We start from the raw sequence: 26,080 nt of genomic DNA, 5'->3' as shown, positions 1-26,080 counted from the left end.
CAGATCAAAATTGTTCAGTATTTTTTAATTCTAAGATGTTAAAAATCCAGCTACAGTATTTTTTAAAATAATCATAAAATATATTCCCCAAAGACATTAACACTCCCTTTTTAGAGATGAAGCCATGCTGTTTGGAGCCAAGTTAAGAAAAAAAAAAACTAAAAACAAGTCCTGGGAATTCCAAAGAAAAGGAGGGCTTCCATAGAGAAAAGCAGATTGGGTCTCCAGGACCCAACCTGAGGCAATTGATCTCTCTTCTCCATTAATCAGTTTCCTTGATGGAACTGTCAGTAGAGCCCTTGAAAACCTTAGTCAAAGAAGCCTCTTAGCTTAGGCAAGAATACATCAGCCCCCTGCTCTGCCCATCAAAATGGTCTTGTGCACCCAGGGAGAGAGAATAATGCCAGGTGGGAGAGAATAATGCCAGTGGACTAACTTTGGAATAGGCAACACTGCTGCAAACCCTGCCTTACATACTTTCTGAAATATGACACTCAAGGAGTAGGTAAACCAGAGGCTGTTTCTGCTGGTTGCTGCATGATTTGCAGCTTAAACAGGACTACTTTTTCTAAGAGGAGGAAATGAGCCTTAGGAATAAACTCTAGAACAAATATAATGTGGTCTACAATTGCAGAAACAAAGCTATTTAAGATTATTGGACACACATTTTAAAATTGTATTTTATTGATTATGCTATTATAGTTGTCCCAATTTTCCCCCTTTTTGCCCCTTTCCCCCAGAACCCCCTACTCCCACATGCAATCCCTACACCATTGTTTATGTCCATGGGTCATGTTTATAAGTTCTTTGGTTACTCCATTTCCTATACTATACTTTACATCCCTATGACTATTCTATAATTACCTGTTTGTGCTTCTTAATCCCCTCACCTCTTCACCCATTCCCCCACAACCTTCTCCCATATGGCAAACATAAAATGCTCTCTATATCCATGATTCTGTCTCTGTTCTTCATGTAACTTTGTTTGTTTTTTTATATTCAATTGTTGATAGATATGTATTCATTGCCATTTTATTGTTCATTGTTTTGACCTTCTGTTTTATTTGCCCTTAATTCTGAATGGCTTTGTGAGGTAGAGCAATCTTGACTGTAGGTCTCTGCTTTTCATGACTTGCCAATATTTCTTGCCAATTCCTTCTAGCCTGCAGAGTTTCTTTTGAGAAATCAGCTGACAGTCTTATGGGTACTCTACTATAGATAACTACCTGCTTTTCTCTTGCTGCTTTTAAGATTCTCTCTTTATCTTTAACTTTTAGCATTTTAATTCTGGTATGTCTTGGAGTGGGCCTCTTTGCATCCATCTCGTTTGGGACTCTCTGTGCTTCCTGGATTTGGATGTCCACTATTTTCTTCACCAAATTAGGGAAGTTTTCTTTCATTACTTTTTCAAATAGCTTTCCAGTTCCTTGCTCTTTCTCTTCTCCTTCTGGCACCCCTATAATGTGAGTGTTGGAATGCTTGAAGTTGTCCCAGAGGCTGCTTACATGATCCTAAATTTTTTTATTCCTTTTTCTTCTAGTTATTCTGATTGGTTGTTTCTTGCTTTCTTATATTCCAAATCACTAATTTGATTCTCAGCTCCATCCACTCTACTGCTTGCTATTTCCTTGTAAATTGCTTTTTATTTCAATTAGCATATCCTTCACTTATGAATGGGTTTTTTTTATGCTGTTGAGATTCTCACTAAGGTTCTTGAGCATCCTTAAAACCAGTGTCTTGAACTCTGCCTTTGACAGAATGTTTATCTCCATTTTGTTTAGTTCTTTTTCTGGAGGTTTCATATGTTCTTCTCTTTGGGCCATGTTTCTTTGTCTCCTCATTTTGGCAGCCTCCCTGTGTTTGTTTCTATGTGTCAGGTAGAGCTACTGTGACTCTCTGTCTTGGTAGCGTGGCCTAATGTAGTAGGTGTCCTGTAGGCTCCAGAGGCACAGCCTCCCCTATCACCCAAGCTGGGTACTTGAGCTGTACCATTCATGTAGGCTGAGTACTTCTTCCTCTTGTAGTTGAGACTTGACTGCTTTTGGCAGGTCAGTGAGAAGAATTTACCTAGGCCAGTCAGCTGCAAAAACTGGCTGTGACCACTGACCACCAACCTCCACTTTTCATGTAACATAAGCTGTGCAGAGGCAGGACAATGATGCTCCACTGTGGCCTGTAACTCTTCACTGGGCACACTGGCTCTGGTGTTTCCTGGATGGTGCAGGCCAAGGTCAGCCTCCACCCCCTACCCCATATTCTGTCTGGAGCCACCCTGCATGATATGTAAAGCAATCTGTGGTGGCTGCTACTTGTGCTGGGTTGGTGATTTCCCTGCGAATTCAAGCTGTTAATCTAGGGTGGTTGCTGCTAGTGCCAGGCCAGGGCCCACTTAGCAAGAGGTATGGGGACTGGGGGCTTACTGAGGCTGGTTGTTGCTTGTTTGATAGTATTTAGGAAGTTATGAAGCACCAGCTAAGATGAGTCATTCATATGAAAAAGTCACAGTTAACAGCATGGGTGGGCCCATAAGTTGGGTGGGAGGGAGTCTCAGGTGATCTCCAGAATGGGGCAAACAGTGTTAGCTAGGTTGATAGAGTCTTTGCTATGGCCCCCACCTGCTGGCTCTGTGGCTTTCTGGGGGAGGGCTCAAAAAAGGGACAATGGCCTGCCCATCTTTCTGTCTGGGTGGCAGCTTTCTACCTGATGCCTGGTACTTCAGTTTGTCCCTGTTTGCTACTAGTGCCTTTCAAGCTGCTATCCCAGTACTGGAGCTCAGAGGGGGTGAATCTGAATAAGTTCATATGTGGGTTCTTTAAGAGGAACTGATTGGGACCCTTGAAATTTCTTTCACCAACTCAACCCCCACTCGTGTTTGCAGTCAGAAGTTATGGGGACTTATCTTCCTGGTACTGGACCCCTGGACTGAGGGACCTGGTGTGGGGCTGGGATTACTTCCTAGATATCTCTCCGAAATGTTTACCCACCACATGTAAATGTGGGACCATCCTGTCCTGCATCTTTCCCCCTCCTATCAGTTTGGATGGATATGGTTTTGTAAATTCCAAAATGTCGGGCTTCCATTCAACTTGATTTGTGATGTTTCTGAGTGATTGTTGTTCTATATTTTGTTGTAATTTTCATGTAGTTACATAAGGAGGTAAGCTAACCTTACCTATGCTGCCACCTTAACTTGGAAGTCTAGACACATCTTAATTTAGGGAAATGTTGATGCTGTTATTTGAAGCTATCCTTCAGTCAAAAAAAACAAAAACAACTGTTAACAAGTCAAAAAAAAAAACACTGGAGAAAAAAGGGGAGACTATTCAGGTAATAGTTCCCAACCTGGTTCTTATTTGGTCCAATTTTATGTAAACCAGGAATCTGAATTGCACAGTAGTAATTGGTCAGCATTATGCACTCTGATTGGTCATTATGGAGTAGGTCTGATTGGCCAGTGAAGATGCAAATGAGGATATATAACGTTCCAATTGGATGGGTCAGGTCCTAGTTCATTGGTTGAAAGCCGAAACTAGGAATGGTCTTATAAGAATGGACTCAAAAAAGCAGGAGCACAGTGCAAGTGGTTGAAAGCTCAGTCTGAGATTCTTCCTGGTGTGCTTCCTGGTATGCAGAGTATGTGAGATCCTTTGTCAGCAGATGACCACTAGATTCTCATTATTTATAAATTTGAGCCCTCCACTGACTGTGGGGAGTCCATCTCAGCAGATAAATGCCTTTTCTGGGATGATATCAAATGACTCTTTCATGATCCACACAACCCATTCATTTATTTAAGATTCTATTTGAGTGAATAAGTAAATGAATACACAAACACTTAATGGGTCTGTACTATGTGGTAAGAGCAATACTAGGTCCTTTAAATGCATACTTATGAATAACATATTTGTTATATCGGTTACAAATGTCTTTGAAAATAACAGAAAACTTAACCACAGTGGCAGATAAGGGATTTTTTTCTCCTATAACAAGAAGTCCAGAGGCAGGCAGGCAGACAGTCCAGAGCTGGCATTACTGCTGCCATCAGAAACCTGGGCGCTTCCTATCTTTCTGCTCTTCCATCCAGAACATATTGAATTTGTTCTCTTTGTCTTCACTTTGTGTTTAGAAGATGGCTGTTATACCTCCAGGCTTTACCCCTAAGTTCCAGGTAAGAGGAAAAGAAGGAGAAGTTGAAGAGGAGGAAGGGGAAGAAAAGGAAAAGAGAAAGACAGGAAGACAAGAAAGAAAGAAAGAAAGAAAGAAAGAAAGAAAGAAAGAAAGAAAGAAAGAAAGAAAGGAAGGAAGGAAGGAAGGAAGGAAGGAAGGAAGGAAGGAAGGAAGGAAGGAAGGAAGAAAAGAAAGAAAGAAGTGAAGGGTGAAGAGGGCTGGTTAGGCCAGTCTGTGTTTTTCTTGGTAGGGGAAAAAAAGACCCTCCTGGAAGCCCTAACCAGAAAACTTCTGCTTACTTCTTACTGTCCAGAACTCTGTCCTATGGCCGCTATTGCTTGATGGTGACAAGGGATTTTGGTGTAGATTAGGTCAGCAACGCAAAGTGATATACTTATACATTTAGTTCATTTCAACATTTACCAAGAATCCACTATGTGCCAGGCTTTCTATTAATCTATTTAGATATCAAAATGACTAAGACACATTTTTGTAACTCAACAAGTTCAGTCTAGATAGGAGACACACATATCCCAAATAATTATAATTCTGTAAGATACTTACCATAAAGTTTGCACAAGATATAGTGGGGGCAAAGTGGAAGGAATCTCAGCTGTGAAGAAAAATATTCATTTTTAAATATCCATTTTTACTGTATTGTTCCAAATGATGCAGAAGGAACAAGGTCATGGCCCCTTTAAAAATACCTCCTAGATCAGGTCATTCCTTTTAGATGAAGGGAAACCACCCAAGTGGGGGAAATGCAGCAGGTGTTGTTCCCTTAAAAGAAAATGTATTGCCATCAAAAAAGGCCTGAGAGCAGCTGCAGGGGCGTGGAACCTGGAACTGAATGGCTTCAGCAGTGCCTTTAGGAGTTGTTGGAGAGGGAGTACTTCCAGTTGCAGCAGAAAGTGTTAATGAAGTATTTAACACCTGTGCTGGAACTAACAGTTGCACAGAAAGTTGACAGCCAGCCTGCAGGAGCAGTGAACATAATCTAGAAGGAAACTTTCTGAGACTAGAAAAAGGTAGTAAGAGTTTAGTAACATATAATGGTGGTCTTTGTACTTCACCATTGTATTTTGGGCTCTTGCGGGTACTAAATGACATTTTTGCTCTGTACAAAGAGAAAGGAGATGGGTTAATTTGCTATTGGTCAAATCTGTGCTTCTCACCCTTTCAACTGTAAACTGAAACCACCAGAGAGACTTAAAAAAAAAAAAAAACAACCCAAAACCAGATGTCTGGGTCCCACCCCGTTAAAGACCAATGTGATTGGCCTGGACTGTGGCCCAGGTATCAGGCTTTTAAAAGCCCCCAGGTGATTTCACACACATAAAGGGCTGAGAAGTCTCTCAGACTTTTAGATTCTGTGGGTCAGGGGTGGGCCCAGAAATCTGTGTATTTGCCAAATACCCTGGGCAACTCATCTGGTCAGAAAGGCCGGGAACACTGGTTTATGAACGTTTTTCAGAGGGTGTTCAGTATGGGAATGTACTGTAGGCTGCTTTAAAAATGCAGATGCTTGGACACTGCGTCAGAATGTGAATTGCAACGCATGTCCTGGGTGATTCTGTTGCACTCCATCTTTTGAGAATCACTGAACTGAACAATCAAGTACAGCTTTAATAAACACCAAAGCATGTACATGAAGCCACCTACTCTTGGTTCATGCCTGTCGTTTTACCTGGTGGGTTCCAGGAGTTACTTTGCTGGAGGCAGCAACTAGAGGAGGAAAAATGAATTAAAACTAGCTCTAGGACATCTCCAGAAACCTCAATGCCTTTAAAATGACAAACCCTACAGCCTTTATCCAGCTTAATGAAGTGAAACTGTCACAGACGATATAAAATTGGGGCTAATGCAGAAACCACTGGGACTTGCTTCCTTATTTTTGGAGACATTTGAAGAGCATGTAGTTGTGTATTGTTGGGACCAGCAGGCCCCAATAGAGCTAAAATGCAATCCAGGAAAGAGTGCCTTGTGTGTAATTTTAAATGTTCTAGTAGCCCTACTTAAAAAGTAAAATGAGACACGTGAAATTCATTTTAATATAGTTTAATCAATATATCTGAACTATTATCATTTCAACATATAATCAACATATAATCGATTCATGCAATATTTTGCATCCTTTTTGTATAGTAAGTCTTTGGACTCATTGTGTATTTACACATGCAGCTCATCTCTTTTCAGACCACCCACATTGAAAATGCTCAGCAGTCACAGGTGCCCATGGCTAGTGGCTTCTGTGTTGAATAGTGCAGGCTTTGATCCAGCGTCAGCACACTGTCCCTATGTGCCTTCTGTGTTCTGATGGGGTGCAGGTGATGCATGACCAGAACTAGGCTTTAGTGGTAGACTCAGATATAAAGATGGACAGGATGGTCTAGATGTGAATAATTGTATGTACCAGCATTTCTACCCTGGGCTTTCTCCTCAATCCTGTGGGAGGCTATATGCAACCCAGCCCCTCCCACCCACCCTCTCCCATACTCCCCCCTCTCCCTCTGCTTGGAAATGGCCACTGTAACTGCTGCACAGCCTCCTCAGAGAATGTAAGGACGTTAATCAGTTTCACAGCTGGAGGCAGAGTGATCTAGTGCAGCAATTCCTCCATTAAGGGGCTTTCTTCTGGCCTTTCCATTAGGGAAGGACTTTTGCATAAAGTGAAATGTGCTTTGTCTTCACCAGGGCAGACAAAGGATTAAATTAAAAGAACAATAACCTTGCTAGTAGCTGGGCTACCAGGAGAACAACAGGGAAAGTAATTCTCTCTCTCTCTCTCTCTCTCTCACCTCCATGCTGCTCACGTCTCTGAGAAGTGGCAGCAGGTGGTATCTTTTAATCTTCTTGAGTAAAAAGTAATTGTTGTGGATGGAACTTCTCAGATGCACTAAGCACTTCTTATTTCTGGATGAGGATGGGAAGTGAGGCCCTCACCTGGGTCAGGTAACTCTAGTGAAAACTGAGTTTTCTGACCCAACTCCTGCTTGTCCCCTTCTCCTGTGTTCTGGCAAATTTTGTCTTTGGTGTCCACCCCTCTCTTTCCTGAGTGACAGCACCCTTCCTTTATGCACTCTCCCTTCTCTGACTCCTTCCACACAAACAGATACACACACTCACTCAGCACACCCCTGGCAACTACCTGTTATTTGGGAGCCACAACTGAAGTCTTTGCCAAATGCATTCTGCTCCAGGTTTTTGTTAAAATGCTCAAGAAAGGATAACTTCCACTCCAAATCCATCACCACTGATGACTGTTCACATTGTGGGGAAGACACTTTCTTGAATAGAAGGGGTTCATTGTCCTTAAGATTAGTGACGCTTTGCCCTGGCTAGTGTGGCTTGGTTAGTTGGAGTATTGTCCTGTGACTGAAAGGTTGCTGGTTTGATTCCCCATCAGGGCACATGCCTACCTAGGTTGTGTTCAGTCCCCAGTCTGGGTGCCTACAGAAGGTAACCAATCAACATTTCTCTCTCACATAGGTGTTTTGCTATCTCTCCTTTTATCTCTCTCTCTAAAAGCAATAGGAAAAGAATGTCTTCAGGTAAGGATTAAAAAAAAAAAAGATTAGTGAAGCCTAAATCAAAGAACAGGAACCAGGCTGATTATTTTAAAAAAAAAAAGAGCCTGACTGGTGTAGCTCAGTGGATTGAGTGCGGGCCTGCAAACCAGCCGATCAAGGTTCGATTCCCAGTTAGGGCACATGCCTGGGTTGCAGGCCAATTCCCCGCAGGGGACCCAGGAGAGGCAACCATACATTGATATTTCTCTTCCTCTCTCCTTCCCTTCCCCTCTAAAGATAAATAAATGAAATGTTTTATTAAAAATAAAATAAAATATGCCCTGGCTGGCGTAGCTCAGTGGATAGAGCACAGGCCTGTGAACCAGAGGACCGCGGTTCCATTCCCAGTCAGGGCACATGCCTGGGTTGCAGGCCAGTTCCCTGCAGGCCAACTCCCAGCAGGGGACGCATGAAAGGCAACCATACATTGATGTTTCTCTCCCTCTCTCCTTCTCCTCCAAAGATAAATAAATAAAATCTTTTAAAAAAATAAAAATAAAAATAAAAAATAAAATAAAATAAATAAAATAAAATAAAAATAATGTCATACGAGAGGATAAATTCTGTAGCCTTATTAGTAAAGGAGTGCTATTTATGGCATTTTGCATTTATAAATGTGGGTCTCTTAAAAAACATTCAAATACTTGCCTATTACCCATTTCACTTACCTTCATAACAATACAACATTAATAGGCCAAGTTAAAAGTTCGAAGTAAGTTTTTTTTTTAAGTACTTTTTTTCCTTCTAAACACCCTTCCTTCCCACTCCTGGATCCACCTTCCACCTCTGAACTGGGACAGGAGTGGGAAAAGGGGAAAAGAGAGGAATTGAGGCTTTTATAAAATATTCAGCTTACAATGAAAAATATAATAGGATTGTGGTGTCATATTTATAACTTGTGACAGCTCTGTTGGAAGGCACTACACTGTGCAGCTTGTCCTCTGGTGGGTCTGGGGGTGCGTGCTCAGTGGCCCATAGCATCATTGGCACTGCCAGGATGTGGGAGGAATAAGGGTCCTTCCTTCCCTCTGGAGACTTGCCCCTGGAAGTTGACTGCTCTGTTCTTAGGAGACAGGAGGCTGGATTCTTGTTGTTCGATTCCATTTCAGGCCTGAAAGCAGCTAATGGCTGTAAACGGGCACAGGTTGACTCATCATTTGCTTGTGACTCCAACTGCAGTGGGCAAGCCAGTCCGGAGGTGGTGTGCCCTCCCCAGGGAGCCTGACATTTCAGGAAACTGGGCCAGCTCCCTCTCACTCTCCTTTCTCCCTAAACCAATGGCACCATAGAGGGTGAATGGGGCAGGAAGCATGGCTCCTCGTCTTCCACACTGAAGCTTTTGTGTCGGTGAGCAAACCGCAGCTGCCAAGGGGCTGCAAACAGAGAAACCTGGGGTGGTGGTAAAGGAATATTCCCAGCGGGGAAACTGTAGAGCTTGTCTGACAAGCATTTGTTAACCGAATTGATCTGATTACTCAGGACTTTTCTTAGCCAGTATTGGAGAGAGAAGGGCTGCAGTTGCTTTTCATTCTATTTAATTTCTGTTTTCCAAGAATGAATATCAAAGGAGTAGCTTTGATTAAACAAGCCTTTAAAAAAAGGAAAGAATGCCAGGTTTTACAGAAAGCTTTTTGAATTGCTGGCGAATGGCCACATGACATAATATTTTTAGTCAATGGATATTATCTCTGTTTTAAGTACAAAACTACTATTCCCATTAACACAAGCTCATAGTTTCAGGGATAAAGGAAATTAGCCTGGCACTAAAAGGAAAAAATCAAGATTCCAGGAAATCAAACTTTTAATAAAAATTAAGAAGAAATTCCCCATGTTCCTGGTTCTGCAGTTTCACCCTTTCTGTCCCCCGCTGCTGCTGCTTTTATTCTTGCTGAGACTGCAGACAGAATAGCAGAAGATTTCATACGAAGTCTGGCATTTCCAAATTCAAACGAATTTTTTTTTGAGTTTGGCAAGATTTTTGTATTTTCAGAGATTTTTTAAAAAGATTTTAAGATTCTTTAAGATGGGAATGCTGGTTTCAGAAGGGAAATAAACAAGAAGAAAACCCCAATATTTAACACTTAACAAATATTTATTGAGCAGCTATTATCTGTTAGGCTCTAGGGATATAGCAGTGAATAAAACGATGGATCTGACATTCTAATTGGACAGTAATAGTTAACTTATATTGAGGGCTGACCATGTACCAGGCACTGTTCTAGAACTTTATACCCCCTGAGGCACAGCCTATCTTATCACTGTTGGTTGCATGAGCTCTCACAGCTGGAAAGTGGTAGAAGCAGGACTTGGATTCAGCGGTCTAGCCCCAAAGCCACTGAACTTAACTCCAATGCCCCCCGACTTGTGCCTCTTACATTCCAGATGGGTCTAAGAATCTTCTTTCCTTCTTCTCATTACATTCTATGTTTGCCCCTTCTGGAGTACCTTTCCCACATCATCTTCCTATGTGTCCTTAGTTGACCATAAGCTTTTGGAGAGCAGGGCCTGACTGTCATCCCTGTTGCACTGTTGGGGACCAACCGGTACTAGGGACCTGTCTCCTAGAGCATTTCAGAAGACATTCCCATTTAGGTGCATGTGGTAAATGCACGCCCCCCCCTTGGGTCTATAAAGCATTGTATCGCACCCAGTGTGAGCCTCTGCTCTATGGATGCGTGAGAACTCTCCGCAGGGAAGGCTCTGCTCAAAGACATGGGGCTGCTCTGTGCGCAGGCAGCTGCAGGTCTAGGCCACTGCTGCCCAGGCTGTGAGCTGGAGAGTTGGTGGGGGCTTGGTATTTAAACATCACACCTCTGAGTGTTGCCAAGGTGCTTATGCAATTTGAAGGAGGGGCCTGGGAGAAGGGCACCTTTTGGTATTGCTCAAATATTTCCTCTCAAAAATGGGTAGGTACCACCTAAGTGACCAGCAAGCAAGATTTAGTAAAATACCCCCTACCACAGAATGCTGTGCTATCATTAACCAACCAGGTTGTAAAATAAGATTTAACACTATGGGTAAATGTTCAACCTGTGAATAAAAAGCACAAAATATAATTTTGACTATAGCATCATCCCAATTTTTTGGAGGAGGATGTATGTTTGCATAGAAAAGAACAGAAGGCTATCCAGGAAAATAATGAGATTTTACAGGTGACTATAGTTGAGTTTCTTTTTTATACTTTTTATACTTTTCTTTCCAAATTTTTGTGGAAAAGATATGTTAATTACAACTAGGAAAATGTCATTAAAAGTAAAAGGCAAGCAAACACTTTAAAAACCTTAGATTCGCCCTACAGAAGACCTTTAATGTCTTTTCTGTGCATTCCCCCTTCTCCTGTGGGGAGCTCGGCTGCAATGACAACACCAAATCTCTGGGCTGGAATCCCTGGCTGGTGTTTCCTGTGATTCTAGACTTCAGGGGCTGCGGCTGTGTTTGTAAAACCTCCACTGATGATCTTCACAGATTTTGAGTCCTGGAGGAGAGATCACCCTCATCCTCATAGGAAATACTGAAAACTTCTAACCTTAAAGCCCTTTGGAACAAATGAGGTACACATGTGAGCTTCAAGGGTGCCTGTGGCCCTTCACATTTTACAGTATGCATTGGGATTTAACCCTCACCATAACACAAACAAACAGTGGTATCATCCCTAAATCACAGACAAAGAAGGGACTTGTCCCAACCAGAACTCGGATTCTGGTGCCGGTCCTTTCTCTACATGGTTGACTTCATCATTGGAGCAAGGACTCAATCTCGATCAGCACTGTGGAGAGCACAGAGGTGGGCCTCCCATGGGCTGGCTCTTCATGCACTGGGCAAATAAGCCTAAGTTTCTGTCAGAGAAAGAGGTCCTGGACAGAGGGTCATTAGAGAGCTGGGCTGGACGCTGGACGCCAAGGAGGACAAAGACTCTCAAGTCCCTAAGACATGGGAAGACTTGACCAATGGCCATAACTCTCAGATCAGATTTTAAAACAGCCCTTCTCCATGGTATCTTTGAGATATACCAGCTTCAAACATGGGCTCTGTTAAGTTTCATTCTCTCTCACAATTGTTGTCCAATTCTCTCTCAACAATTACTGTCCAATTGTTGTCCTTCCTGTTGCCTTTCCATCATTTCCATGAATGATGCTTATGAGCATTTTTGCAGCCTCACTGTGTCATAAGTTCAGTTAAGGGTAAAGGCCAGACATCATTTATTTTATTATTGCCCTATTACCTAATGCATAGTGGCTGTGTTCAAAGAGTGTTGGTGAAAGCCAGAAGCAGTCCTGAGAAGTAGAAGTGAGAATGCAGTGACAGGGTAAGAAGACTGGACTCAGAAGCAGAGTGCCTAGACAGGCCTTTCTACGCATTCTGCAATTTAAGCAGGATCCAGTGACCAGTTTCTCAGCATGTGGCATATCAGGGTCAGAGGCTCAGACCAACAGATCCAGAAGTTTCTTGATTCAAGAACCAGTAAGTCTGAGAACTGCCCATTTGGGCCTTATCTTGATGCTTCAAGAATGTTCCATGAGTCAAGGATATAAAATGAGAACTGAACAGACTTGTCTTCTGGGGGAAGATGCATAAGTGTGCTTAGTTCTTCTTTTCCTTGTGTTTTAGTATTTCCTGATTCCTCCCTCAAACTACTTCAGCATGTCCGCTAATGGGATCCTCTTCTCCACAAAAGAATTTGACTTTGAAGAAGGACATAACAGGTAGCTTTTGCCAGTGACCTTGCTTGAAGTTCCTTTATCTGAGGATCAGGGGATAGGCATAGAGCAGCCTGAGGAAGCTGGAGAGGCCATGAGCAGTTAGCTGCCTTCCTGCCAAGGCAGTAAGCCCTGAGGGGAATAAGGCGAACACCTAGAAGGCCTCCTTCCCCATTCAAAATCTCCCTCTGCTGACGGTAAGAATGAAGGGGTGGGAGAGGGCACCTGAAGTGTTGGGAGAATTGCCTCTGATGCCCTGCTGGCTTGGGAGAAGCAGCTGCCACAGCTCTTGGCTAACATGAAAGCAGCAAGGTGGAGGTGAGCAGGCCTCCGAGAAAAGATGTGGGGAGAGGCCAGGGTTTGAGGATAAAAACACACAGGCCTTGGGATCAACGCAGTTTTGACTCCTGGCTCTGCCCAGGGTGTGACAGCCAGGGCTCGTTACTTAATCCATGGGAGCCTCCATTTCCTCACGTGGGTGTAATCCACACTTTGCAGAGATGTTGTGAGGAACGATGGAGACTGAGTGTGCAACTTGGTGGCATGAGCAGCCACTTGGTGTGGTGATGGCTGTGAATGACAAGTGCAGAACGGGAAATGCAGGAGTGGGGTTTTAGAGGCGGAGTCGGTGGGGGGAGGAGAGTGGACACACCGGGTCTGACTCTGCAGGGGCATCTGGGGGGAGTGGCAGAAAGGGAGCAGACTGTTTCCTCCCTCCCTGCACCCTATTTTTAACCACCTCATTTTGAGGTGGTGTCAGCAAAGCTTGATTCCCTTCTTTGGAATGTTGCCCTGACAGTTACCGTCTCATTGTGGAAGTGAGAGATAGCCAAGGGCTCACAGCCTCCACATTGCTGCAGGTGAACATTGTGAACATCAACGATGAAATCCCTCGCTTCACCAGGTAGGCCAGGGGCAGTCGGGCTCTTTGGGCCACAGACACATCTCTTAGGTGGCAGAGCCTACTGGAGTCTCCTCAGACACATTTAACACAAGACGGAGGGGTGTCCTGCTATATGGCCTGGAGGAGCAATGAGACTTGAGATCTTCAGTGTCCTTTGCCTGGGCCTTTGGACTTCCTCTTTCACCTTTGCTCCCCTGCTTCTGTACCCCCTTATTCACACACACCACAGGATTATGGGTATGGTTGGGGGGGGGCTGGGCACGATGCCCTTGGTTCCAGGCTTGCCACTGGGCTTATGTTCAATGTAAATATAGCAGTCCCCTCTTATCCACAGTTTGGCTTTTCATGGTTTCAGTTGCCTGGGATCAACCACAGGCTGAAAATAATAAATGGAAGACTCCAGAAATAAACAATTCATAAGTTTTTAGTTGCATACTATTCTGAGTAGTATGATGAAATCTTGTAATGTCTGCTCCATCCCACCTGGCACATGTATCATCCCTTGTCTAGCTTATCCCCGCTGTATGTGATTGATCTCCCCCACCCTCGACAGACCAATGATTTTCCACCAATGTGCTGCAAGAATGTTTAAAACATGCAAGACTTGACTATTTTTAAGACTTTGGTCAGGGGCACTGACTTCTTTCCCTTAGATTGTCAAATAGCCATCTGGTGTGAATGAATCAAAGTTATACCTATTTTTTGTTAGATTGGCAAAATATACAATTTTTGGTTTGCCCCAGAATTTTGCCATGAGATGAAAAATGTTGAAAATCACTGAGATAGACTGTCATGGTTTCCCAGTGCTGTGTTCAAGGAACTCTTATTTTACTTAACAACAGCGCCAAAGCACAAGAGTAGTGATGCTGGCAATCTGGACCTGCCAAAGAGAAGCCGTGAAAGTGCTTCCTTTAAGGGAAAAGGTGAAAGTTCTTGACTTAATAAGGAAAGAAAAACAATCGTATGCTGAGGTGGCAAAGATCTACAGTAAGAAAAATCCTTTATCTGTGAAATTGCCTAATTTATAAATTACACTTTATCATAGTTATTTATATATAGGAAAAACATTTTATATATATATATATATATATATATATATATATATATATATATAGTATTTGATACTCTCTGTGGGGGGCCTTGGAATATATTCCCCCAGATAGGGTGGGACTATTGTATAAGGCAAGTATTTTTATAATAGACCTCTCAACTCTAATAATAGCATAATCCTGGAGCCCACACCATCAGCCAAGACTCTGTAAAGCCCACTCATAGAGTGTCATCCTGAGGAGAGGTGCCTCAGGGGCCTGCCCAATGCTGGGTGCGTTGAGTGGCTTTTTGCCACCGTGGATCCAGTAAAGAGAGCTGGCTGTCTGGCAGCTTCTACATCCAGCAGAGGTGAGGAAGTAAGTGAATTTGGAAGCAGCAGCCTATGGGAATGTGCCCAGGACCAGCTCAGGCACAAAGAGGTGGCCCAAACTTGTCATAGATAAAGATTTAGGACTGGAAGATGGGATTCTGAGATAGCATATGGCCTGGCAAACAGCTTGTCTTACTGTTTAGGACTCTGCCTGCCCTAGTCACTGAGGTGGACTCAGAGGCCAGCACAGGAAACCAGCAAAATCACCCCCTTGGGGTTAACTGCATTAATGATTGTGAATAAATTCAGCTTGGGAGACCTACAACAACCAAAAGCCACAGTGCTCAGAACTACAAGAATGCTTGCAAAAGTATTATGAAATTGGGAGGTATGAGGCTACCTTATTCCCAGGCTAACTTGGTGCCATTTGGCACAACACACCACACCTGTGAAACTTCTGCATTTCAATATAGTAGCCAGCCCAGCTGCTGGGGGTTGATGTGGAGGGAACAGCAGCCGACACACTCGCATGTAATATTTCCCGTTGATGTCTGTTGCCTGGTTAAGCTTAAAAGCATGTCACAGTGCATTTTTGCTGACGGGCTCCTCCATGAGCACAGTGCATGCAGTTTATAAATAGTTATGACATCCCAGCCTGGGTCCAGACTCAAGCTTTGGCCCACACAGCACTGTGGATGCATCAGTAATCCCTAGAGAAAGGTGATGGCTGTGGGGCTGGAGCTGAAGCATTTGGTGGCCCCTCCCCATCTGTGGGGTGGGAAAATAAGCTAATGGGGTTGCAAAGGGGCAGAATTTGTAGACCATCTGGTCTGGACTATATCTTCCAAAATAAAGCAGTTGACCTCAGCAGAAAGAAAACATGACCTTGGCTGGTTGTTGGGACCCCAGAGATCAGTCTGGAGCTCTGGTTTCCACTTCTGGTTTGAGAGATGAACCTGTTAGGCTCCATTCCAGGCAGAGAGCATGGCCTATGTGACCATCTAACCATTTTACAGTGTCTATGGATGTTGGTAGGAATGGGTCTGCAAGAGCCTGTTCTAGAGGAAGACTTTGGGCAGCATGTTGCCCTGACATGGCCCAGGCTGCTCAGTCACAGACAGCCTCGTCCCTCAGCCCCCCCCCCCCCCCCGCCCATGATTTGAAAGACTTTGCTTAGTCTCAAACTAGGTGCTGACTTTGACGGCTTTTGTGCTTCAACCATGATCCTTCTTCCCCCCAAGTCAGTGTCAGGACTAACCATAAATTGCTTTTCAGTATTAACAAAATTAAATCCCTAAACTGAGTCAAATACACTGAATTTGAGTGTGAAATAAAAATATTAAATGTCTAAACAACTCTTCTATATTTACTGTTTGTTAAGGTTCCACAATTACTACAACCAAAGCAAGTCCCATATCCACTGTTGCAAGTGTCTCACCATCTTACCTCCGGGTGGTGACAAACCCCTGAATGCATTATAGGCCCGTGAGTGCATTCTAGGACTCTGCTCTTATATATTCAAGCTGAGCACTTAATTATAAAAGTACTGCGCTTATATTTGCTCTTTACATGGCAAGCACAATGCTTGCTGGTTTTGCAGAGCACTGTTTTTAGAGCACTGTTTTTAGAGCACTGTTTTTTCTCCTCTTCTGCCCATTTCTTTTGTATTTACTCACAGTTCTTTCAACCACATGCCTGGCAGTGTATGCACAATTTATGCACTTACTAAATATTTATTCATAGTGATGAAGTCATTACAGTCACCCAAGAGTCACCCTTTTCCTAAGTGTGGCCAATGGCCTGCCTACCCATTGCCCAGGCTCTGGAGATCCTATGTTATGAGGAAAAGTCACAGCGATGTAACTGGTATCACAGCTTTAGCCTGTGGGAGGCTGCAAGATCCCTGGTTCCACTGTACTTTGAATGGATCCTAACTGTGGTCTGAGGGTAATATCTTTAAGTTAAATGGTACTTTATTCATAGTTGCTTGGCTCTTCGGTCCCCAAACCAAATAAACCCCAGGTTTTATATTCTGCCAGGCTCACTGACAGATCAGCCAAGAGGACAATGTTTTACTTGAGGAGCTGTGCCATCACCAATAGCCTGACCAGTCAGTTCCCTTCACAGGGACCTGATTTCCTGGAGCATCCAGCATAAACAAGGCAAGCCTGCAGGAAAGGATGTCTCCAATGTCTGCGCTACTTCCTTGTCATGGAGGCTGTCCTGTGCACTGTGAGACGTTTAGCAGCATCCTCAGCCTCTACCCCTGAGGTGCCAATAGCAGCTTCCTCCCCTAGTATGACAACCCGGCATAATCAGCCCCTGCCTGATTGCCTCAGGGAAGGAGAGATGGTGGGAGGGAGAGAATTCTCTTTCCAAGGTGACCTGGGTCTCTCCTATGAGAGGCTGGGAGTCTGTGCTTGTCACCTCTGGCAATTCCTTATGATAGTCCTGTCAATCCCTGCACCTTTATGAAAATGCAGATTCTGATTTCATGGGTTGGAGTGAGTTGAGGTCTGCATCCACAGGGAGACTGTTAGAATGCAGGGACCGTGACTGGAGTAGCAGGGGCCAGGTTGTGATAGAAGCACAGGTGTCTTAATGATCTCTGTGTAACCAAAGAAAAAATATAACAGGTTAGAAACGGGTGCTCTCAGATGATGGACATAAGGGCTCTGTCCAGCCTTAGGAGCTGGGGCTGCCCCCCTCTCCTCCAGCTCTGGATTGGTTCCTGTCACCCCTGCCTCCCTGACTCCACCCACTTATCTAATCCTGGACCCATAAGTGGGCACACAACACAGATTCCCTGAGAAACGGGTGTGCAAGGTAAGTAAATGAACTATCAGGCTGCTGCAGTGGGACAGTGGATGGGGAGAAGTTCAGAGCCCTAAGGTGGCTTCTTGATCTGGACAAGATTCCCATCCGTGAATAACGGACTGCACTGACAGGAGGTCACTTCATGATTCGGGGCAGGCCCAGGGTGCAGGGAAGAGTCCTGGTTGGGGAGATCCTGGGCCCAGCCTTTCTCTGCCTGCCTCTGACTCTAGCTGAAGGTTCCCTCTCCTTTTTCCTCTTTGTGGCCTCACCTGCCCTGCAGGGTTGGTGAGATAGATCTGTGGAAATATTCTGAGCTCAGGAAATAAATGTCGTCATTTAGATCTAAGGTGTAGTCTTCCCTCCCAAAGAAGATCCCACGTGGGTAAATCCACACTTAGGAAACTGGCAAATGAAAGGTGACTGTTTGCCCCACTGAAATGATTTTCCCTCAGTAAAAGGACTTCCCGCAGAGTTATTTTAAACAATAAGCCTCCCTTGGTGCAGTCAGAATTACTCAATTTACCCAAGTTGTGTAGTTAAAACTTCAAACCTATCTGTCTTATTATGGGCCTTTTCCAAAAGCAGTAGAGGTCTGAGGAAAAAGGGTAAATTGGCCATTTGAGGCTGTCTGGCAGCAGCCGTCCTTGGAGGGCATTGTTCCAACCTTGGCTGCTGCCGAGGGACTCATTTCTCCATTCAGAGAGCTGACCTCATGATTAACGCTACTTGGGAAGGTACACAAGTTCTGTGCATAAATTCTGCCTCCTAAAGCAAAAAAAAAAAAAGACCAGGAAGAAATAAAAACTGAGCAGAAACCCTAGAATAAAGAGGGTTTACAATTTATCTGACTTTGGCGGCTGCCATGTGATAGGAGTCAGGAACCTATAGTTCTGGACATTATATACAGATGGATTTTAAAAATCTTTCCAGGAATTTTGCACAAGAATTGGGAGAAAGAGAGAAGATGGCTGGACAGACCACCTATCCTTGTATTTTTTAAAAGTTAATGCTGATCTGAAATGGCATCGGGTATGGGCAAGTCAAAGACCGTGGCCAGTGGAAATCATTGCAATAACGGCATGGTGCTTTCTTTGTATCTACAGGAATGTGATCTTTGGAAATACAAAAGCCAGTCTCCTGTCCTTTCAGCTGCTGAGCTCTTCCTGTGAGCATGTGGATGCAACTTCAACAGCTCAGAGCTATATTTAGCATGAACCAAAATACCCACCTCCTAGATTCTACCCCCCAGTGCCCCTGAAAATGAGCTGTGTCTGCCATATTTCTGTTCCAGCCCAACTCGAGAGTATGTGATTCCAGAAGAGCTGGGTCCAGGAACCATCGTGGCCAATATCACAGCTGAGGACCCTGATGACCAAGGCTTTACCAGTTTCCTCCTTTACAGCATCACTACTCTTAACAGCTATTTCATGATAAATCAGTGTAAGTCACTCATATTCACATCATTTACGTGCACCCTTTAACTCAGCCAGCAATTTGGATAGTTTTTCAAATATTTTGTGTGTCTTCTGATATGGGTATACATTTCTGTCTAGAATGCCATTAGTGAACAGGGTTGTAAGCATACTGAACAGAGTTGGCGTGGGGGTTGGGGAAACTAAGCAGCACACCATGTTGATAGATGTATTATCGCTTCACTGCTGAGACAGGTTCTTATGTACGGATGGGTGAGTTCGTTATACTGAGGGTACTTTGAAGTCTTCTGAAGAGAGGGTCTAGACCAGTGTTGTCCAATAGAAAGAGAATAGAAGCCATATAAGTCATTTTTAAAGTCTTTAGTGTCACATTTAAAAATTATTTATGTATTTGTTTTTAGAGAGGGAAAAGGAGGGAGAAAGAGCGGGGGAGACGCATCAATGTGAGAGAGAGACATCTATTGGTTGCCTCTCACACAATCGTGCTGGGGACCTGGCCTGCAACCCAGGCATGTGTCCTAACCAGGAATTGAACTGGTTACCTTTTGGTTTGCAGAACAGTGCCCAACCCTCTGACCCACACCAGTCAGGGCTGGTAGTCACATTTTTAGAAAGTAAAGAGAAACAAGTGAAATTCATTTTAAAGGCATTTTAGCTAACCTAACACATCCAAAATATCATTTTAACATATAGTTAATATTTAAAGTTTATGAATGAGATCATTTATATTATTGTTTCTTGTACCAAGTCTTGGTCATAGACTCCTTGGTCATAGGTAAACAGAAATTAAGGCAAGTCAAGCCAAGCAAGAGGGAAAAATAGAGATAGGGACACTTACCAATAGGACGCCAGGTATCTCGTAAGAAAGAGTGGGGCAGTCAGGACTTAGAAAGGGTGAGGCCAGGGCTGCTCCAGTGACCTCAGCAGCTAGAGCTCTGGCCTCTTACTTATAGCTCTGCTGTTCACCTGACTGGTCACCCAGCTGTTGTCTTTCAGGTACAGGTTCTCCAGTAAGGGAACCAGGGGATCAGACTGGAGTCGGCAGCATGCCAGTCACTCAACTATGAGAAAGGCTGCTGCCAAGGGTGGAAAATTCTAGAAGGGTCAGACCGGATACCCCAATTAACATCTAATGCAGGAACTTAAACATGAATTTTGAAAAATGTGTTTGTATGAGGACATTCTCTATTTAAGGCAGTCCTCATATCAGAATGTTTTTTCCAATTTACTACAAGTCTCCATCTGCCTTTACTCTTCATTTCTCTCCAAAAATTCACTTTCTAACCTTTGCCTTTCTAGTGACTGGTACCATCCAAGTGGCCCACAGGCTAGACCGAGATGCAGGTGAATTAAGACAAAATCCTGTCATTTCTCTGGAAGTTTTGGTGAAGGACAGACCCTTTGGGGGTCAGGAAAATCGCATGCAGATAACCTTCCTGGTGAAAGACATTAACGACAACCCTGCTACTTGTACCAAGTTCACCTTCAGGTATTCACATCCTGAGACACATGCTGGGCCTTTCACTTCTTCAGTGGTCCCAGCCCTTTGGCCTCTCTGGTTACTCTCAGGTGAAGCTGAAACATTATGGGCATTGGGACAGGACTCACAAAAATAAACAGATTTGAATTGTTCAATTTAGTTGATAGGTTTTTCTCCCAGTATCCTTTTTCTTGCCCCTCTTTCCTTTTCTGTCATCTTTGTTGTTTCTCTACTTCACTTTTTTACCTGATTAAAAACTATTTTTATTCTGTTCTCTTTACAACATGTTCATCTCCATGGGTGAAAAGTACCACAGGGACTTGTTAGACTCTCTGTGGATTGTGCCTTTCCTTTATTTATTGCCACTCATGGCAAGATAGTGCTGTTAGTTAGCAGCTAAAAGAGAGAGTTGAGACTTAGGACTAGTAACTAGGAGTTCCTAGAGAAACGTAGCACCAGTAATATGAATAAATCAAAAAAAGCATTTATTTAAAGCAAAACAAAGTATCTAATTCACTTTTTAGAACTCAATTGCATGTAAACAAAAGGCAATAGAAAGGGAATAGGCAGATACAAGTGGGATGCAAGTTATTTTGTGTATTTTGATGTGTTGTTTGCCTCACAATCTGTTCATCGTTGTTTAAAAATAAAGTCCCTTGTTATTCTGTGTTAATATGCCTTTTTGAAGACAGTACTGTTGCCCTGGCTGGGTGGCTCACTTGGTTGGAACATCATCCTGTGCACCGAAGGTCACCAGTTTGATTCCCTCCCAGGGCATATACCTGGATTGCGCAGGTTTAGTACCTGGTGGGGGCACACACGGAAGGTGGCCAATGGATGCTTCTCTTTCTGTCTCTGTCTCTCTCTCTTCCCCTTCCCTCTAAAAATCAATGAGCAATGAGAATTAAAATAAAAAACTCTATGTTACAGCATAAGTTTATTCAAATAGTCTTCAAAAGAAAGGAAGGAAGGAAGGTAGGAAGGGATAGAGAGGGAGAGAGAAAGAAAAAAAAAAAGAAAGAACTGTCTACTGACTAGTTGTCTAAATGCCACAAGATTAGTATTCCCTGGGTTAATTCCCTGGGTTAGATTCATCTCCATGGTCATTTCAGAATAGCTAGCTCCAGTCCGAAGTCGGCCCCTCCCGGAGAAAGGCTGAAGACCTGACCAGGTCTCATTTCTAGATATCCACATGGACAGAGTCTCCTGAGTTTATCAGTTTATCTTTGACTAGTTTTGCAAGTTGACTTTTTAAACTCCAGGTGACACTGGGCACAGATGCAATACGTAGTGTGACTATGCAGGGACAAAGGACCCTAGACAGAGATTGTCTAGGGCAAGCAATAGAAATATAAATTCCTTTATTATGTTGATGAATATCCCAATTGGCATGCCCAGCGTAATGCTGAGGTTATATGTGGCCTTGAGTCTGATAACAAAACTGTTAAAATCTGTTGTGGACACATTTCATCGCCCCTTCAGATCTCGCCTCCAGCCTCCCCACCCTCTTCTGTATGGTTACTAACTGGCTCCCTTACCCTGAAGCTTCTGGTTGACCAGTGGAAGAAGGGGGAGCATGAAATCAGGGTATCCCCCTGCTTCCCTCCCTGTCAGCTGGATGAGTCCCTCTACCTCCTAAAGGTCTCAGTTCCTATAAGGCAGCCCTCAGCACACAGCACTGTCTACCCCTAGGTTCCAGTTTCAGGAACTGCTCCCTGCACTGGCTCCTCCAGGTCCAGAAATAGTAAGAAAGCTCCACTCCTACTAGGTTGGAGATAATGCACCATCTCTTGAGATTTCCATATACCCTGTTTGTACCTCTATAATAATGCCTTGGCTAAACTTCCTCTAGAATTATCCTAATTTGCCATCTGCTTCCTGTTGAGCCCCCGGTCAAGTCGCATTGCCTTGAGCATGCGATAGGTTCCTATCCTAATCCTAACCTCAGAGACTGTTTAAAGGGTGGAGATGGTTGCCGTGAATATTTAGAATTGTAACTTCTACACTATCATATGCATAAATCACATTCATCTCTGTTCAGAGAAGATGGGGCCCTGTGGATGGAGTAGAGATGATCTGCAGAGTAATACCTCTACTTTCTTTGAAAATCTAAATCTGTGCTAGCTTCTTGGGTGGTTCTGGTGCATCCGAGGGAAGCCTCTCCTCATATGCTGCCGTTCTAGGCCCTGCTGCTCCTTTTTTGTTCTCCTGCACTGCAAGGTGGGACACAGGGATTGAGGAATAAGAACTCTTCATATCAGTGACTGGAGAGAGAGTGCTGTCTCCAACCTTCCTCCTCAGCTTTCTTCCCTTGGTGCAGTTCCGTTTAGTACCTACTGTGGCTCCTGCAGACACAGTCCTCTGATATGTGGGATGACAGTTTGCAGACTGCACTCCACGTTGGCTGGTAAAATTGTATTTCAAATACCCTAGACTGTCCAGGCAAGCCCATGCAGAATCTTACTCTTGATAATCTTCTCTCCACATTAGTCATGAAGGTCATTGCCAGAGAGTAAGTGAGCTAATTGTATTTATTACTAAAGGCAACTCTAAATAGAGTTCAAGTCCTTCCTCAGTGCTTTTTCAGTGAGAGTAACTCAGAGCCATTCTGTGAAAGCCATGATATGAGGAGGGACAACAAAAGGGCTCCTTCCCTTGCAGTCCTGGAAGAGAAGGTCCTTAGTCCAAAACCCTGCCTCATTTGCATACTCCAGTGGCTGGGAAACCCTAACTCTGCATCACCTACCACCCTCCCATCCTGACCGCCATCTCCATTCCCACCACACCACACAGGCAGGTCAAACGCACACCAAACTACAGACTGGGTGCTGCCACCATCCTCTAACAACACTCCCTGAATATTTCCTCCTTCGGGGCTCCTGGTGTGGCCCTGCACTGGAGTTTGGGAGATCGGGTAGAAGAGGGTGGGGGGAGGCAGGGCTTCGGGTGTCTGGCTGCTGCTGCCCTGTGAGTCTCTGGCTCTCAGGCGGGGCCCAGATGGAAACAGCCCTTAGGCAGAGCCCCTTACTTTTCCCAGGCTGGTGATGAATGAGCCCAGGGACCTGATGGAGGCATCAAAGGCCCATAAGAGCCACTCAACCCCTGCTCCCCTCCGCACCCCCTGCCACGCCCCCCTCCCCCGCAGCGCGCCTGCACTGGTTGTAAACTATCAGGCTGAAAGTGCTTCGAAAGCTGTTTGTAAGCCAGAGAAGGAGAAGGTTGGTTGATTCAGAATGCTGCTGGGCCAGTCACCTTTGCCTGGGGAGGGAACTCTGGTCAGATGGCTGGGAGGCGGGGCAGCCTGCCTTTGAGGCAGAGATTGATGAATGAGGGGGAGTGGTTTCCCAAGTCAAGTGTTTAGGGGAAAAAATACCAAGTGTCAGAGAAGAATGAAAAGAACATGCCAGGCAGCCCCGAGCGGCTGCATGTGGAAGCGTCTTTTGGAGTGCGTGAATCTCGAATGTCTGGCTTCAGACCCTGCATTCTTCAGATGATGCAACCTCCTGGCTCCTGAAGAGTTAGAATCAAGGCTCAGGTTCCCAAACCATCTGTGGGCCTGGCACTTCACTGATTCATGGAACTTGAAGTAATATTTACGGTGTCTAACACAGACAATAGAGAATTGTGCCTGTATGCATCGACTTTCTTGGACAGGTCTTAAAGCCTCTCTAAACCATCTTTCTTTATCTATAAAGTGGGAACAAGAATACAAACTTTTTGGAGTTGAAGGAATTGGAGAGAATATTTTTTAAATGCTTGGTGCGATACGGCATATGGTTGGTGTTTAATAAATGGCATATATTCGAAGTGCTTATGAATAAAACCATGACATTGTGTATGCAAGACAGAAATGGAAATGTTTGGGCTCCAATCCTGCTGAAACACAAAGGCAATCTTTGCCAATGAGGCATCATGGAGAGTCAGTTACACCTGTCAGAAAAGTGCTTTCCAGGAAGCAAACCAAGTTATCCTCAGCAGCCTACGACCATCCTTGCTGTCAGACTTTGCTCCATGTTTGCTGAGCCTGGAGCCCATCTCAGCTGCCACTAAGAGATGATGTGGAATACAGAAGGGAGCATAATTTGGTTGCAGAGGGAGATGATAGTACAGAGGATTAAAGAATTTAACATATGTTAGTTTGGGTGCTCTGAGAAAAAGACACCAAGACAGAATTCAGTGTTGAAGGTGTTTATTAAGGAAATGTCTGCAGGAGAAAATGAGGAAAGAGCTACACAAGGTTGGGAGAGTCCACAGACCATGATGTCTGACCTGAATGAAGGAAAGAGGGAGGGAGGGAAGGTAGAAAGAAATGTTGTAGCTTGAAGTGAAGTCTATGCAAGGTGTGGCTAGGGCCCTGGGGAGTCCAGGAGCCAAAGCCAGCTGTCATAGGACACTAATGAGCCTGTTTTAGTATCTCTGCCACACCCAGTCATGGGCACATGGCCTCGTTGAAAATATAGCAATGGATTTCAGAGCATGGCAGCTGGGATCTGTGATCACTTATGTTCCTGTGACTGAAGATCTTCCAGGCACATTCTCATGGTAGCCACAATATATTTTCGTAAGAAATTCTGCCCAGGGCAAAATATGATTGAAGGTAAGTAGAAAAAAAACATGAGGCAAAACCAGCAAACCTCGAACAAAAACACCAGCCACAAACTGCTCCCTGCCTGTATGTATGCCTCGGGGCAGTGCGATGCCACCGGTCCTCCCATCGGGAGACAGGTTTCTCTCTGCTCCTTGAGTCTGTACTCGACCGCATCAATTGCTTTGGCTGTTGGACCATTCACAAACGTGGCATAGCAGAGGCCTGAAAGGTATTGTGCACTGGGTTCTGCTGTTTTTCTACGTTTGGAAACTTGAAACATTCACGTGAAAAACCTGAACTAGTCTCCTGGAAGAGGAGAGACAACATGAAGCAGAGAATCACCACCTTCCTGCCACCAGATGCGGGAACAAGGCCATCCTAGAGCACCTAGCTCCAGCCCAGCTAGACTAGAACCAAAGGAACTAGTGGACAACCCTTAATATTGTAAGGAATAATAAATGCCTATTGTTTTAAACCACTAAGTTTTGGGCTGGTTTGTTATGTAGCAAAAACTAAATGACGTCATCTATGTCCCTTTTATAGATGGAAAAACTGAAGTCTGGAAGTACAATATGATAAAGTCTCTCAAGATGTTAGTCCCTCTTCCTCCATCTTCCGTACCAAGCGGGGCTTGACGAGATAGCTCCAGTTTGGGGGCAGCTTTACTCATTTGTGCAGTTTGCCTAGACCCTGGAGTCACTGGGGATCTGGACTCCCCAAGTTGACTCGTAATAAATGAATGACTCCATTAAGTAACTCTGTTAGATGAATGATACTAAAGTATTAATAGGCCCTTCTGTGGCATTAAGCTATTAGAACACAAGTAGAGAAATTCCCAATCTTCAAAGTATGAAAGATGAGGGGTACAGGGGTGCAGGGTTTCCCCTAACAATATTACAGAGTCCTATAGGCAGCAAAAGAAGGTATATTTCTCTTATATTCTTCTTTATATTCTTTTTCACTACTGTGCTAGTCTCATCAGCCACCAATCAGTCATTCAACAAATACTAATTGAGTGTGTCCAGAACAAAGCAAATAAAAATCTCTGTCCTCTCAGAGCTCACA

At 44.1% G+C, this 26,080-nt stretch overlaps 1 protein-coding gene and 1 long non-coding RNA gene across 3 annotated transcripts in view; one reads left to right on the top strand and one right to left on the bottom strand.

Annotated features, from left to right (window-relative positions):
* The window catches only part of CDHR3 (cadherin related family member 3), a 73,294-nt gene that overhangs the window by 26,016 nt on the left and 21,198 nt on the right, over positions 1–26,080 (top strand). For both annotated transcript variants that reach the window (XM_037057048.1, XM_037057047.1), the window contains 4 exons: positions 12,345–12,439; positions 13,233–13,337; positions 18,806–18,954; positions 20,247–20,436. In XM_037057048.1, the coding sequence (XP_036912943.1) occupies positions 12,345–12,439; positions 13,233–13,337; positions 18,806–18,954; positions 20,247–20,436 (539 nt within the window). The remainder of the gene's footprint in view (positions 1–12,344; positions 12,440–13,232; positions 13,338–18,805; positions 18,955–20,246; positions 20,437–26,080) is intronic.
* Positions 364–13,728, bottom strand: LOC118994418 (uncharacterized). Its single transcript, XR_005068042.1, has 3 exons — positions 13,670–13,728; positions 6,648–6,654; positions 364–375 (listed from the first exon to the last, which is right to left on the bottom strand). It is a non-coding gene; the product is annotated as an uncharacterized LOC118994418 (long non-coding RNA).

This window comes from Sturnira hondurensis, unplaced genomic scaffold (assembly GCF_014824575.4).
Source record: "Sturnira hondurensis isolate 20B ecotype Veracruz unplaced genomic scaffold, ASM1482457v3 Scaffold0009314, whole genome shotgun sequence".
Taxonomy (NCBI): Eukaryota; Metazoa; Chordata; class Mammalia; order Chiroptera; family Phyllostomidae; genus Sturnira; species Sturnira hondurensis.
Note: the sequence above shows the minus strand (reverse complement) of the source record. Positions and strands in the feature narration are given on the sequence as shown.